The sequence below is a fragment of the Arachis hypogaea genome, chromosome 16, assembly GCF_003086295.3.
Source record: "Arachis hypogaea cultivar Tifrunner chromosome 16, arahy.Tifrunner.gnm2.J5K5, whole genome shotgun sequence".
In the NCBI taxonomy this organism is placed as follows: Eukaryota; Viridiplantae; Streptophyta; class Magnoliopsida; order Fabales; family Fabaceae; genus Arachis; species Arachis hypogaea.
Genome location: NC_092051.1, coordinates 1,021,418 through 1,037,417, shown reverse-complemented (window position 1 = coordinate 1,037,417; position 16,000 = coordinate 1,021,418). Strand labels below are relative to the sequence as shown.

Sequence of the window (16,000 nt, the reverse complement as noted above, 5' to 3'; positions counted from 1 at the left end):
AAGTGTCCATGGAAATATCCAATAATATTGATATGTTAACCCGTTAATGGGCCTCTCTGTATTAGCCCAATTTGTTTGAATCCATTCAGGCCTTTTTGTTATCCATTCCATCATTTTTGTCATTTAAAAACAAATAAGACGCTTTCTCCCATACATAACAGAGAAAAAGAGAAACCAAAAGAGAGAAATTCTATGATGCACGGACACTAACATGGACACGGGATACGACACGATACGGAACACGCCAACATGCGAATTTTAAAATTTTACATGACACATGGATACGCATATATATAAAATATAAAGTATTTTTTAGATAAATTGTAATGATATTTTGATATTTTATTGATATTAAAATATAAATTAAAATTTTAATTATTTTTAATGTCTTATTTTAATTATATCAAGTATTTAAAATATTTTTTTTGTTTTAATAAATAATAATATATACTATATCTAAATTTATTTTAAGAATATATGTTAAGAATAAGACTGAACATGCGAACACATGATGGTATTTAGGTGTGTCCAAACGTGTTCGGAGAATAATTTTTTATTTTTTATTAAGATATGGTTGGACACAGCAGACACGCGTGTCGGACGAGTGTCGGTGAGTGTCGTGTCTGAAATGTGTCCGACACGCGGACACGATAACTAAGCGAAATATCCGTACTTCATAGGAGAAATTACATTTGTTAGTTCACTAATTTGTTTAAGTAAGTATCGAGAGTTCGAATTTTGCCTTATGCATACAGTAATTCATTAGCCAACGACAAACCCTTAACGGATTAATCCTCAACAAATAATTGTCGCTAAGATCTATTTTCAATTTTTCAAATACAGAAAATATACAAATTATTATATAGTATAGTATATATCCTATAAAAAGGTGCAATTTGAAGGCTATTATTTCCTAATTTCTTTCTATTAAATGTTAACTTTAGCTAATAGTGCATCCTATACACTCATGTTTTGATATAACAAATAACAAATTACAACATTAGTGAATCTTCCATGTATCTTCTATACTTTGATAAATTAATTAATGAAAAGGTTTTATTATATGTCTAGTTTGATTTAGATACCAAACCTTTTTGTATTATTAGTGTGTCGGCAAGAGAAAAAGAATGATGAAGATCTAACCCTACAACTTGTAAATGCATTATATTTTAGTTAAAGAGCTTTCCTATTCAAACAACTATACACTTTGACTCTCCAAAACAATATTGGGGAGGAAAAAGAAAAAAACTCTCTAAATTTCAATACCTGAGAAAATAACCGTTAAAAGTAGAAAATATTTTACACATGATATATGTTTGTCATTTGTTTAATATAAGTATTTTCTGCATTTAACTATATCTTAATAATAAATAATTTTTTTAAATACGTTCAAACACATTCAAATATAATAACTATATATTAGCATATTTAATTTTATTTTTGCCCATATTCTTAAAACAATTATACTATATAAAAAAAATTAATCATTAAATCAGTTATTTATATAAAATATATGTTAAAATATAAAATATATATTAAAAATAAATTAAATAATATATATATATATATATATATATATTTATATATAAATATATAATGACTGATTTAATATTTATTTTTTTATATACATAGATAATAAAATTTTTGTTTTTAAAATAAATTTAAAAATAATATATAGATTTAATGAATAATCAATTTATCCTACATGGATATGGATAACCCTTTAAATATATTTGTAAGCATGGTAGAGACTCAAAAGCATATACTCACTTTAAATTGAAAGAAGCACTATCCTCCATCCTTTTCTTTTGTTTTCTCTTCTGATTTTTTTTTTTTTTTTTTTTGGAAAGAGTAAAAGTGAATGCAAAACAATACACCTCATTCATGAAGCTTATGATTAGGGTTACACAATTTTATCAACCTAGGGTCACCACATGCCATCACAACCATTCATCAAAAACATGTAATGATGTTCCTACCCTATATACATGGTCCTTAATTTATTACACCTTTTTTCTTTGGCAATTTTTATTTTCAATTCAATGTGTAGCTTGCACCGACGTAAAGGGAAAGACAACAATATCCATATATCCATGTTTTCCTATCTTCCTTGAAGTTGCATATAATATATATATATATAGTAGTTAATTTGATAGCTAATTATATAGAAAAATATAGGTAGATAATAAAAATATTAAATAATGTGAATAATAAATATATTGGATGTTTAATTTATTAGGTATGTAGATAGTTATCTTAATATTAAAATTTAGTTGGATAATTTAAAAGTGTAGTGTGTTTTTACTTTATTAGACCAATTTTAAAATTTATTGTTCATAAAAATTATTGTCTATCTAACAAAATTCTAATATTATATATATATTTGTTGTTTTATACATTTTTAATATATTTTTTATACGAATAATTAATTTAATAATTACTTTTTGTATATACATAACATTATCTTAAACAATTGCCATGTCTCTCCAATTATTATATATACATGTTTGTTATTAGTTATTTATTTTTAGGTATGGGGGATTATATAAATGTTTAATTTGGTATAAAGTTATAAATTAAAATACAATAAAGTTATGAATTAATGTCTGGTATATATAGATTTATTTGTCTTAGATTTATTCATGTATATAGTATAGTACTTTTATATATATAGTACTTGTTACAATTATTACAACTAACGCATTGATAGTAGTTGAAAGTACTTTCCATTTTCAAATTGTGAATTAAGGCACTTAATTATAATAGCCGTGATAATAGTTGCTTAATGCTAGTATATTTCTTTTTCTTTTTCTTTTTTTTTTTAAAAAAAAAATCTAATTAGAAACGTGATGCCAGCTATAGTATAGGGAATAATCAAAGTAAAAAAATAAATAAATTAAAAAGCCTGATAAGATATATAGGGGAATTTTCAATTCTGGATTGAAATAAAAGTCAACATCTGATGAGTTTACATCAACAATCGTCAATTTTCCTTCTTTGGATGAGACTCATCCGAAGATCACTAAAATTACTTTTTAATAAAAATAATAAATAAATAAATAAAATAGAACAATGATGGTGTTTGCACATGTGTACTCTTTATATTCCTATATTTCTATATTTATTATGTGACATCATAATCTACCAATAATAACCACTTCTATATGGTGTCATTTATTCATTGGATGAAGCACAAACAAGGACAAATCCATGGCAATAATAAGTAATATAATTTCGTTACTTTACCAACAATATTTATGTTAATTTATGCCAATTTTTATTTATAATTATATTTAATAAAAATGTCTTTGTGAACATGTCTAATAAAAATGTCATTTTTATGATCGTGTCTAATAAAAATATTTTTATAGATATATTTTTTAAATATATTTTTTTATACATATATTTAAAATATAATAATTAATTATTATTGACAATAAATTGATAGATAATCTATTAGTACCTATACTTTTTCTAAGTAATAACACTCCACTAAGAGGGAAAAAAAAGGAATATGGAAATTTTTGCTTTAATCCTTCTAAATAAGACCTTAGGTAGATGAACTATGCTCTTAATTTGTTTGTATATTGTTATTGGCAAGTGTTTTTTTTTTTTATTTATTTATTTGTAATGCTCTATATTATATATATAGTACAATCATTTGAGTATTTGACACATTAACTAACATTATTATTGCTCCTCTGTTAATTATTACTGAATTTCATAATTAATTAGTTTGGCTTTGGCATCTAAAACATAGGTAAATAAGAACTTTTATTCTATCTTATTATTTGCATATTAAATATATGTCATAGTGAGTTGAACCTTTTCATGTTTTCTAATATAAAATGAAATTATTATTTTCATTTTCATTTTAAATTTTGGTTATTATAAATTCCAATTTACAAATGATGTGACAGATTAGCACTAAAACTAACATCAATGATTGACATATATAAAAAAGAAATGTTTTGTACTGTAGTTATTTTATTTGGTATCTAGTAGTTTTTTTTTTTTTTTTTTTTTACCAAATATACAAAGACTCAAATCCGTGGCAAATTTTGAAAAGATAGGAGACTCGAATCCGCAATCTCTTAATTGAGTATAGAAAGTCTATGCCATTTGAGTTATTACTCATTGACTTAGTATCTAGTAGTTTACTATTAAATGAACTATAAAATTGTATAAGATATTTACGAGAGAAACGGGACTTAGCAGCAAAAAATTGTCGGTAATGCCGCAAATCGATTGAGTTGTTGTGGTTTTTATTTCGTAATTAGATTCCATTCTAAATCTTATGAATTTGTGACTGTTTTGGGATTCAATCGTCGCAAATCTATTAAAAAATTGCCACTATTTAACGTGTCTTTTACAGCGAAACAAGGATATCTATAAGTTAGGGGTGTACATGGTCCGGTCTGGTCCGAAGATTCAGTCCGGTCTCGAACACTTTAGAGGCTAATTTAGTGTGATTTCATCGGGTTTAAGATTAGGTAAGGGTCTAAAAAATAGATCCGGTCATTATTTCGGATTAAGTCCGGGCCATGGCTTAGGTCACCCGAACTCGGTCCGGTAGCCCGGTTATCATACACAATTAATATTTTGTATTATTAGTGATGGACGATGACTATTATTATGTGGAATTTAAATATTGTAAATCTTAATATTTTGTGTTATTAGACATTATAAAATTATAAATTAATGTTTCATATTTAAAATGCATAAGACTTTAGACTAATGTATAATATTGTGTTATTTGTATTGATTTAAATATTTGGTGTTATTAGACAATATTAGTATTAATTATGGTTATGCTTTAATTTTAGAGAAGGGTTGGTTCTTGTTATATTTTTTTAAGTGAATTTTATTATGTGAATTGTGAAATAATGATTGGAGATTAGGTGATTTTTACATGCTAAAGAATCAGTTTTTACCCAATTTTCACCCGGCCCGAAGGTGCATTGGTTTCATCGAATTTAAAATCGGGTTAGAGTCTAAAAATTAGGTCCAGTCTATATTTCGAATCGGATCTAAATTAAGCCAAACCTGATCTGACCCGATTAATGTACACCCCTACTATAAGTAAAAGAATACGTATTATTATTATACAAAGAAAAAAAAAGTATAAATAACGTATTTAATTTTTATTCCAAGTTAATTACATTTCTAAATCAATCATTCCTTACGATGATTTGTTTTCCACTTTTCCTCATATATCAACTTGACAACAACAAGTTTCAGTTATTCATCAAAGCTAACGTGAGAACCTTTCCTTTTATAATGATTTTGGTTGAGAAATAAAAAATAAAAAAAATAAGACAAAAGAAAATTAGAGAGTAGTCAAAATCACGAGACCACAAATAAGAAAAAAAATCAAATAATATATATGATGCATGGGCATGGCACATGGAAGAAAGCAAGCAAGCAACCTCTTAAACCCCACAAAGAAAAAAAAAAAAAGAAGAAGAAATTAAATAAATGGTTTCACGAACATACAAAGAGAACAGATCAGACATACAAGATAAAATTTGTCTTGGAATATAATATATAATATAATGAGAATAATTAATAAATTGTTTTGGTGAGGATAATGGATCTTATTTGCACATGCAAACCAATGAGCGAATATGATGGAAAATGGGGTAAGGGTCAGCCACCACTATATGTACCTAAAATTTGTAAATAAATTGTTATATATAAATTAAAAATCAATCCCTACTATATATATTTATGTATAAATATATTATAAAAAAATTCATAAATAATGACAGTTTATTTTAAAATAATTTTTAAATTATTGTAATATTTCTATTTTACTATATGTATTTTTTTTATATAAATAATAAATTTAATAATTTTTTAATAAATAATATAATTGTAAAATGATGAGTCTTTTTTCATTCATTTCCTCCCAAATAAAAAACATAAGAGATACAAGAGGTAATAATATGTAGGGATGGCAGTGGAGTAGCTTCCTGTATTCATTTTTAAATTTGTTCTTCGTCTTTATTTTGATCTTCGCTGTAAAAAAATATTATCTTCATCTCCATTTTTTGTAGGGTTTTATTTTATTTTTTTATTTTTTTTGCAGGAATTTCATTTCTCATCTCTTTATATTAATAATTTAGATGAAAATTTTAATAAAAAAATTTAAAAATTTATAAAATATTATTACAATATATAAATAAAACATTATCTAAACTTACAAATCTAAAAATATAAAATAACACATTATAATCATAAAGAGAAAAAATTAAAAATATAGAACGACACAATGTTAGTATTATAAAAAGAAGAGAATTATTTTTTAAATTAAGATTAAATTTTTTAATATATATTATGTAAAATAATTAAAAAATTTATATTAAATTAAATTATTAAAAATATTTAAATAAATTTAATAATTCGGAGATTAGCGAAGACGGATGACCTTGCTCAAATTTCTACACCTGTTTTAAGGAAATTTTACCCCATCCTCCACAGAAAAGAATTTTTCTTTTTCGAATCTTCATTTAAGACATTCTTTGCAATAATTCTTACTTTTTGGAGAATTTTGTCATTCCTAATATTATGGTATATTTAGTTTTAATTGAACTCTTTTATTTGATGGCTTACCTTTCGGATCTTATGAGTTATCATTAGAAATTAGATACATTTAATGAGAGTTTTATTGAAGTTGTATTTACAAAAGAAAAGTTGATCCATCTATCAATAAATATAGAGCTGCATATGAATTGGATAATATTCGTATATCCGTGGTAATTATCCGCATCCGATCTAAATTTTGTGGATATTATCCGATCCGCACTATGGTAGGATCAGATTACGGATTTGGCAGTGATATCTACGGATTCGATCCGCAAATTCGTATATTCACACATCACATATAAATAGCACAGTCTAAGAAAATAAACACTGATGTGATATAAATTTTAGTATGTTGTTTTATGAATTTTATGATATCTTGTTTTTTATTTTTTATGTTGTATTTTGACTTAGAATAATTAAACTTAAATCTTGTGTTATTTTTTTTATTATTCAAGAGAATTTTTATTGATAATATTTTAGAATTAAATATGCTTAAACAGATGAAAAATGAATTATTTTTTGCAAAAATAACCAAATAAAATTTGAAAATATTTTTTTTTATTATGCGGATATACCCGATATCCGATCTAGTCTGAAAAATTGCGGATATCGTATCCGATCCAATTTAATTAATGCAGTGCGGATCGGATAAAATTTTAGGTTATATCCGATCCGATCCGATCCGATCCGTGTGCAGCCCTAAACAAATTTCTGAATCCAACATGGTGGTGGTGTATTCAAAGTGATACAGTGCTAATTAATTATTCTATATGATTCTTCTTTAAAAAAATCATTTTAAATAAATTGATACATTTAATTCAGTAATTTCTATAGCCTAAAATAAATTTGTTTATTTTGCACTCTAAAAATACATGTTAAAATTATAATTAAATTTTTTTATTAAAAATATAAAAAATTAAGTTTTTAATGCATTTATTTTATATTTATTAAAAGAAAAAACTTAAAACCTTCTATTATTATTAATTAAATCTAAAATAAAAGATAAAGCGGTGTATTAAAAGAGATAACTATCTGAAAATGAAGAAAGTAATAATAGCATGACCTAATAGTTAAAGTAAACCCAATCCAATTTTAACTTAATTATTCTCAATCATTAATATGGAGAGTAAGGTAGTTGTCATGTGATTTAGATGCCACAGAATTAAATAATGGAGAGTGAGGTACTGTAAAATTTAAATTATTTGTTCTATTAATTAAAGGGATATATAGGACAATCTACATCTACCCTTTCAAGATCTCATTAGGTGGGAGTTGAATGCCATTATCACCCCTTAACTAATGGAAAAATATTAAATAAAAACAAAAACTAGTTAATAATAATAATACCTTAGTAAAATTTTTAAGTATGTCAGTCGTACCGGTGTTTCAGTGATTTTTAACGTTGATCTTAATTATAAAAAATATATATAATATATATAATTAAGATCAACGATTAAAAATCACTGATATATCGATATAACGGTACATTTGAAAATCTTTCAATACCTTATAAGCATTCTTACATCAATATAATTATAGAAATATTACATTTATTTGTTCAAGAAAGAACAAGACAGTATAGCTTTGCATAGATTTTATAACAAAAAGAAAATTCTTTTTCCATAAAAAATAAAAGAATGATGATCTTCTTCATTGTATTTGTGACAACACTTCAATATGTTCCTTAATTTTATTTTTTTGTCAAAAAGAAAAAAAAAACAAAGCTTCTTTGATGCTAATTAAATAACTTGGTGTAAAATTGAAGTCTCTGAACCCAAAAAAATAATAATAATAATAATAAAATATGTTCAAAATTTGAAAAGCAATCACTTTCTTTATTACTACACTCTCATCAGAGAGACACATAACCAAACCAAACATCAAAACAAAACAAAAAACAATAATAAAATACAAAAATTCTCTGACATGTTCTGTGAAACTTTCAGTGTATAGTCTATAACAACCAAGTACTACTAACATAAATTCAAACAGAAGCACAATGTTCATATACTGAGTTCTTAGATTCAGATTTCAGAACTAAACTTCTCTCTCTCTCTCTCTTTCTCTCTCTGTACTTCTCTTGAACTTGAACTCTTTCAATAATTAATAAGCTATGGAAACTAACTCAGTTTCCAAGCTTAGATTCTTGTTCTTCATGTGTGTACTTTTTGTGGGGTGTGATTTGATCCAATGCAGTGTAACCTATGATAAAAAAGCCATTGTTATCAATGGCCAAAGAAGAATCCTCATATCTGGCTCCATTCACTATCCTAGAAGCACCCCAGAAGTAAAGTCACAATCTTTTTCATCTTTGTGTTTGTAAAAACATGATCTTTGTTATGTTCTCACATTCATGTTTGTGCTTTTTTGGTTTTTCTAGATGTGGGAGGATCTGATAACAAAGGCCAAAAATGGAGGACTTGATGTAATTGATACCTATGTTTTCTGGAATGTTCATGAACCTTCTCCTGGCAATGTATATAACTACTATGGATCTTCCATTTGGAGTTCAAATTTTCAAACTTTAACTGTTTTTCTAACACCCTTTTTCCTTTTTATTTTTTTTTAATTTATTTTTTGCAGTATAATTTTGAAGGAAGATATGATCTTGTACGGTTCATTAAGACAGTGCAGAAAGTGGGACTCTATGTTCATCTTCGGATTGGTCCTTATGTTTGTGCTGAGTGGAATTTTGGGTACATTTTCATTCATTCTCAACTTCAAATTTTGTTTTTCTAATTTTGTTTATATAGTACTATACACTTTAATGTTGTTGTTTCTTTTTATTTATTTATTTATTTTATTTCTTAGTATGAATATTTAATGTGAATGTGATGATTGTGTAGAGGATTTCCTGTTTGGTTGAAATATGTTCCTGGCATCAGTTTCAGAACAGATAATGGTCCTTTTAAGGTTGGAACTTGGAACTTCATAGTTTTTCCCAAAAAAAAAAAGGAATGGAATGAATGTTATGTGATTTTTGAGTTGATTTAATTGTTGTCTCTCTATTATTAGGTAAAGATGCATAGATTCACTGAGAAAATTGTCCAAATGATGAAGAATGAGAAGCTATTCCAATCTCAGGGTGGCCCTATCATTCTTTCTCAGGTATGAACTTCTTCTCACTTTATCACATGACTCAAGTTCTTGTCCAAAATTAACCCTACACATGTGTGTTACTGTAGTTTAGTCTCAAATAGGTTAAGTTTGGAATAATTTAATTGTGAATTTTGGTTTGTGTTGTGATTTCTCAACATCTTTGGATCTTATGTTGCACTTATTAAACGTCTCAAAACCAGAAAGGGGGATGCTCCTAAAGATGCGTAAAACGTCTTTCTGCAAAGACATTTAGGTGTCGTATTATTATTGGACGTAGTAATGAATCGATTAATTTTGAATTTTTTAACAAATTAGAATAAAACCGATTTTTTTACAACAATAACAATAAACCCAATTTTTTTTAGGGATTTAATTGTATTTTTAAATTTTTAGGAATTTAATATCTGAAAAATAAAAAGTCAGTGATATAATTGTCTTTTTATTAAAAAATTTAAAGATATTCGGTTTAGATGGTATAATTCGATCGGATCAAATCGGGTCTAATAATTATAATAATGCAGGCAATTAGGTTTATTATTGTTGTTATAATAAATCGATTTTGTGCTGATTTATAATAAAATAAAATTATTAACCGGTTTAATAAGAATGTCCAATAATAACATGACATGTGTGAACGTCTTTAAAAAAAAACATTTTTAGTGTTTTTATTAAAGTGGTCTCCAACCAAAAATACATAAAACAAAACAAAACACAATTTGTCTTCTCTTCAAACAATTTTTTTTTAATTTTCAAAATCTTAAAAACAGAAAATATTAAAAATTAAAACAAAAAATGAAAATACAAATATAATTTACCCATAAATCTTATTTTTGTTTTCACCTCCCACTTATAACATTTTAAAAGCAGAAAATAAAAAATGAAAACAGAGGCCAAATGTACCTTCACTATGTTACATCTTGAAATTCAAAATTATTTTGAATTGGTAGATTGAGAATGAATATGGACCACAAAGCAAGTCACTTGGAGCAGCTGGTCATTCATATGTAAACTGGGCTGCAAGAATGGCTGTTGGGTTAGCCACTGGAGTCCCTTGGGTTATGTGCAAAGAAGATGATGCCCCAGATCCTATTGTGAGTTCATATATTGCACTTTAGTCCTTAAGCTTTACACTATTTTCACTTTAGTCCTTCAAAAATAAAAAAAAATGCAATTTTGACACTCTTATTAGCTTTTTTAGGTAGTGTTTGTTTTGAGATACTGAAACAGAGACTGAGAGATTGAGACTCAGTATCATGTTTGTTAGTTCAGAGATTGGTATTAAAATTTCTGTTTCTGTCTCCAAAATTTCAGTATTTCAGTATCTCCAAAAAATAGGGACACTGGGGACTAAAATTTTTAGAGATGGAGACTGAAACTTTAATAACATTTTATACCTAAAATACCCTTATTTCAATTAATTAATTCCAATTTTATTCTTTGTGCAAATTAAATTAGAGTTTCATTCTTGTTTCAATTTTTGTCTCCCATTTTGCACCAACCAGAATACTGAGATTTATTTTAATCTCTGTCTTTTAGTCTCTGTCTCTCAATCTCAGTCTTTCCGTCTTTATCTCTCCACCAAACGCTACCTTAGTAACCATTGATGAAAATTTTGCTTACAAGGTCAATATGCAATTTGAGAAAGTTTAGGGAGTAAAATGCAAATATCTATAAATTCATTTCATTTAATTTTTTCACTACAGATAAATACTTGTAACGGATTCTACTGTGACTATTTCACTCCAAACAAACCATACAAGCCTAAACTTTGGACTGAGTCTTGGAGTGGCTGGTAAGATACCTATGATATAATAATAATATAATAGTCTTTTTTTTTTTTTTGAGCTATAACTCATTGGCATAATAATATCATAGTGTTGATGAAATTAGTTTCTTAATTCTTACTATTTTGAATTATTAGGTTTACTGAATTTGGTGGACCAATTTACCAACGACCTGTTGAGGATCTAGCATTTGGAGTTGCTCGTTTTATTCAAAGTGGAGGCTCATATTTTAATTACTACATGGTTGGTCACCTTTGTTAATTTATTTCCTCGCCTTAACTAAATTGGTATATCATATAATTTTATTTTGATATATTAATTTTTTAATGCACAAATTTAGCAAAACTTGAATTGGCAGTTATTTTAAAACCGAGGACTAGTTTGCAATAATATATAAAATTGATTTTTACAAATGTGGTTAATTAATAATTATTGATGATAGTACCATGGAGGAACCAATTTTGGAAGATCAGCTGGAGGCCCATTCATTACTACAAGCTATGACTATGATGCTCCAATTGATGAGTATGGTGAGATTAATATATTCTTTGATTATTTTGTTTATTCCTCAATTTAACTAAGATCCCATCGTATAATGAACATACATGTAATTGGATGGTTCTTGAATTTGTTCAGGATTGATTAGAGAACCTAAATACAGTCATTTGAAGGATCTTCATGAAGCTATTAAGCAATGTGAACCTGCTTTGGTTTCTTCAGATCCTGTTGTTAAACCTTTAGGAACATATGAGCAGGTATTTCAACTTTTAAGTTGTATATACAAATAAACTACCCTTTCAATGGTCCTTCTCTTTTTGCAGGCTCATGTATTCTCTTCTGGAAGAACTTGTGCAGCTTTTCTGTCGAACTACCACTCGAATTCTGTGGCTCGAGTGACATTCAATGGCAGACACTATGACTTGCCTGCTTGGTCCATAAGCATTCTTCCTGATTGCAAAACAGATGTTTTCAACACTGCAAGAGTAAGAGCATCTTAAAATAATATATATATTTCTTATCATCAGCCTTTATATTTGCATCAAATTACTGATTGAATTATTGTTATATGAATTTGATGAAGGTGAGGACTAAACCTTCAGCAGCACAAATGTTACCAAGCAATTCAAAATTCTTATCATGGGAGACCTATGATGAGGATGTGAATTCTTTAGAGGAATCTTCAAGGATTTCAGGTTCTGGTCTTAAGGAACAGATCAGTGTTACCAGAGACACTAGTGACTACTTGTGGTACATTACCAGGTAAAGCTAAAATTCTGATTGAATGTTGGCAATTCTCACTGTTAGAAACAAGAGACTAAACTAGAGAAATGATTTATATATTATTGAGTGTGTTGTGTAATATTAAGTGTATTCAAGTTGTCTAGAATGATACAATATAAAAGGATATTTATAGGTATTAAGAGAATCATAATAATAAAGACGTAATATTCTATAATAAATATTCAGATATACTAAATAATACTAATTGATCCTAATTATATTCTAACACTCACTATGAAAAGTTATTAGTTTTTGTGCATTTCTCAACTATTTTCTGTTTTCATTTCCAGTGTTGACATTAGTTCATCAGAATCGTCTCTTCGAGGCGGACACAAGCCTAGCATCAATGTGCATTCGGAAGGCGACGCGGTCCATGTGTTTGTGAATGGACAATTTGTAGGTTCTGCTTTTGGGACAATGGAAAGAAGAAGTTTCACATTCAATGGCCCTGTCAACCTCCATGCCGGATCTAACAAAATAGCACTACTCAGCATAGCCGCTGGATTGCCGGTTAGTACTCCATTACTTGTACTCTAAGTCAAGTGTTTAATTCAACATGCACTCATTACTGGTTCATTATTTTGTCTTAGAATGTTGGATTCCGTTATGAAACATGGAAGACAGGTATCTCCGGAGTTTCCATCCAAGGTCTCGATCATGGACAGAAAGATTTGACATGGCAAAGGTGGTCCTACCAGGTATCATTGATTTTTTATATTGCTTCTTCATATATACATAGAGTTTGTTTGGATGAGTTTCTAAAAAAATATCTTTTTGAGTTATTTTTTTTAAAAAGATCTTATGGAAAAGTACAAGTAATTTTATGTTTGGATATCTCATGCAAAAAGATCTTTTTATTTATTAGTTATGTTTGGGTATAACAATATAAAAGTACTTTTTTGTTTATTTATTACATAAAAAACATTTTTTTTTTAAGAGAAAAAGATCTTTTAAAAAAATATGTAAATTACAACTTCTCAAAAAAGATGTTTTTTTTTTTTATTTTTCTAATGCTTTTACTTTTACTATTAGAAATTTGCCAAACACGCTAAAAAATAAAAAAAGATCTTTTTTCATTGAAAAAATATCTTTTTTTATCAAAATAATGGCGCCCAAACAAGCACATAGTATTCTTTGAATATAAAATAATGTATTGTATTCATAAACAGGTTGGTCTTAAAGGAGAAGCTATGAATTTGGTGTCTCCAATTAAGGTCTCATCTGTTGATTGGGTTAGAGAGTCACTAGCCACTCAAAACCAGCCCCAATTGAAATGGCACAAGGTAAAAACAATAGCATGCTAATGGAGTTATAGTTTTTTTTTTTTTTTAAATAATACAATAATTGGTTGGTTCAAATATATTGAAATTGGAACCTTTTCAGGCATATTTCAATGCACCTGATGGAAATGAACCATTGGCATTGGACCTTGGAAGCATGGGAAAGGGTCAAGTATGGATCAATGGAGAAAGCATAGGAAGATATTGGATGGTTTATGCAAAGGGTCAATGCAATTCTTGCAACTATGCTGGCACTTATAGACCTGCAAAATGCCAACTTGGTTGTGGACAACCAACTCAAAGATGGTACCTTTTTTATTTTCATTTTTTCTTGCGTGTTTACGAATTTGTGGAAACTCAGGTGCAGTTAACTTCACGTGACGTTGATAACTGAGAGTCGTTAGATGAAAATTTAATCAAATTATTCAAATCATTTAACGGCTCTCAGTTATCAGCTTCACATGAAGTTGGCTGCACCTGAGTTTTCACCTTACAAATCACTTTCAATATTTACTTGTGTGCAAGCCGTTGACTTTTTGCACTTGTGTAGAGTAACATAATAGCAAGGTTTTGAAAATTGATTGGTCATTGAACTGAACAAAATTAGAAATTTAAAGGTTTACACCTTTAACCAAAGTGTAATCTGATATAATAAAATAATGGGTAAAGTATAATTTTTATCATTAAAGTTTGATAAAAGTTTCAAAAATATCCTTAAGTTTTATTTTATTTCAATTTTGTCTTGAAAGTTTTCGATTTGCATCAAATATACCCATGACGGCTAATTTTTCAAAAAATTTAAGATCAATTCAACAATAATTTTATAAGAACAACTCTCAACACAAGCAAATCAAGTATAATTTTTATGTATTATTGTTAGATTAGTCTTAAATTTTTTGAAAATTAAGCCGTCAATGGTATATTTGATGTAAATCGAAAATTTTTGGGATAAAATTGAAATAAAATAAAATTTAGGGGTATTTTTGAAACTTTTACCAAACTTTAAGAACAAAAAATATACTTTACCCTAAAATAATATATTTTTATATAATATATATTTTAAAAAAATGATTCTTTAAAAACAATGATTCTTTAACCTATTTTTTGCAACTAGTGTTGGTCTAAATTAAACTGATCATATGACCGATTTCCAATTAACCCAATTAAACTAACTGATTCAGTTCGATTTTTATAACCATGCATAATGGTGTGCACATTTTGGTTTTGTGACTAGCAATTACTCTCTATGCTAGAATAATGATGGAAAACTTTTTCTTTTTATTTTTTTTAATAAAATTTAGATAAATAAAAGTCACTTTTAACCAGGAAAACAAGAAACACACCCTAGATATTGTTACCTTATTTGTTATTATAGTGGACAATGTAATAACAGACTTACATAACCCCATTTTCTGCTTTGGATAATTTTGTAGGTATCATGTTCCAAGATCATGGTTAAAGCCAACAAAGAACTTAATAGTAGTTTTTGAGGAATTAGGTGGGAATCCATGGAAAATATCTTTGGTAAAGAGGACAATACATTGAATATGAGCATACAAAATGGTGAGTGGGGTCATTCATATAGTTATGAATAATAATTATGATATACATAGCTTGTCTTCTTTTGAAGTTCTCTCTGGCTTTTGCTGGAAATTAAATGGTAGATAATGTTGGTGGGAATAAAGAGTGGTTACTAGTTAGTTACATATCATATATGTGATAATTGAGCTTCACATGGTACATAGTCTTGGCTCAATCATTGATTTGGTTATATCCATATTTTCTATGATATAACTTTGATCTATCATCAAGATGGACCACAAGTGATTGAATACAAAATTTATTTGTACTTGAATGTTAATGTATCTAAGTTGAAAGAGAGAAAATTAAGAGATTAAGGTTGTGATTTCTTTTAAACCATGTTAAGTTGCCTATTATCTTATTTGTTAATCATTTGTTTAAAACAAA

At 27.3% G+C, this 16,000-nt stretch overlaps 2 protein-coding genes across 2 annotated transcripts in view; one reads left to right on the top strand and one right to left on the bottom strand.

Moving 5' to 3' along the window:
• Positions 1-16,000, bottom strand: part of LOC112754349 (BEL1-like homeodomain protein 7) — a 36,655-nt gene that overhangs the window by 20,611 nt on the left and 44 nt on the right. The window lies entirely within an intron of this gene.
• On the top strand, positions 8,250-15,952 carry LOC112755574 (beta-galactosidase 5). Its single transcript, XM_025803753.2, has 17 exons — positions 8,250-8,875; positions 8,969-9,064; positions 9,172-9,284; positions 9,435-9,501; positions 9,604-9,696; positions 10,635-10,778; positions 11,391-11,479; positions 11,609-11,714; positions 11,914-12,001; positions 12,108-12,226; positions 12,293-12,454; positions 12,553-12,731; positions 13,043-13,262; positions 13,343-13,450; positions 13,922-14,035; positions 14,136-14,338; positions 15,466-15,952. The coding sequence occupies exons 1-17, from the start codon at positions 8,702-8,704 to the stop codon at positions 15,575-15,577; spliced, it is 2,187 nt and encodes a 728-aa protein (XP_025659538.1). The 5' UTR covers positions 8,250-8,701; the 3' UTR covers positions 15,578-15,952.

Excerpts from the sequence above, each read along its gene's own strand:
- LOC112755574 (XM_025803753.2), top strand. The coding sequence starts at position 8,702 with ATGGAAACTAACTCAGTTTCCAAGCTTAGATTCTTGTTCTTCATGTGT. Across the intron at positions 9,697-10,634 it reads GCCCTATCATTCTTTCTCAG|ATTGAGAATGAATATGGACC; the intron begins GTATGAACTTCT and ends TTGAATTGGTAG. Across the intron at positions 14,036-14,135 it reads CCCAATTGAAATGGCACAAG|GCATATTTCAATGCACCTGA; the intron begins GTAAAAACAATA and ends GAACCTTTTCAG.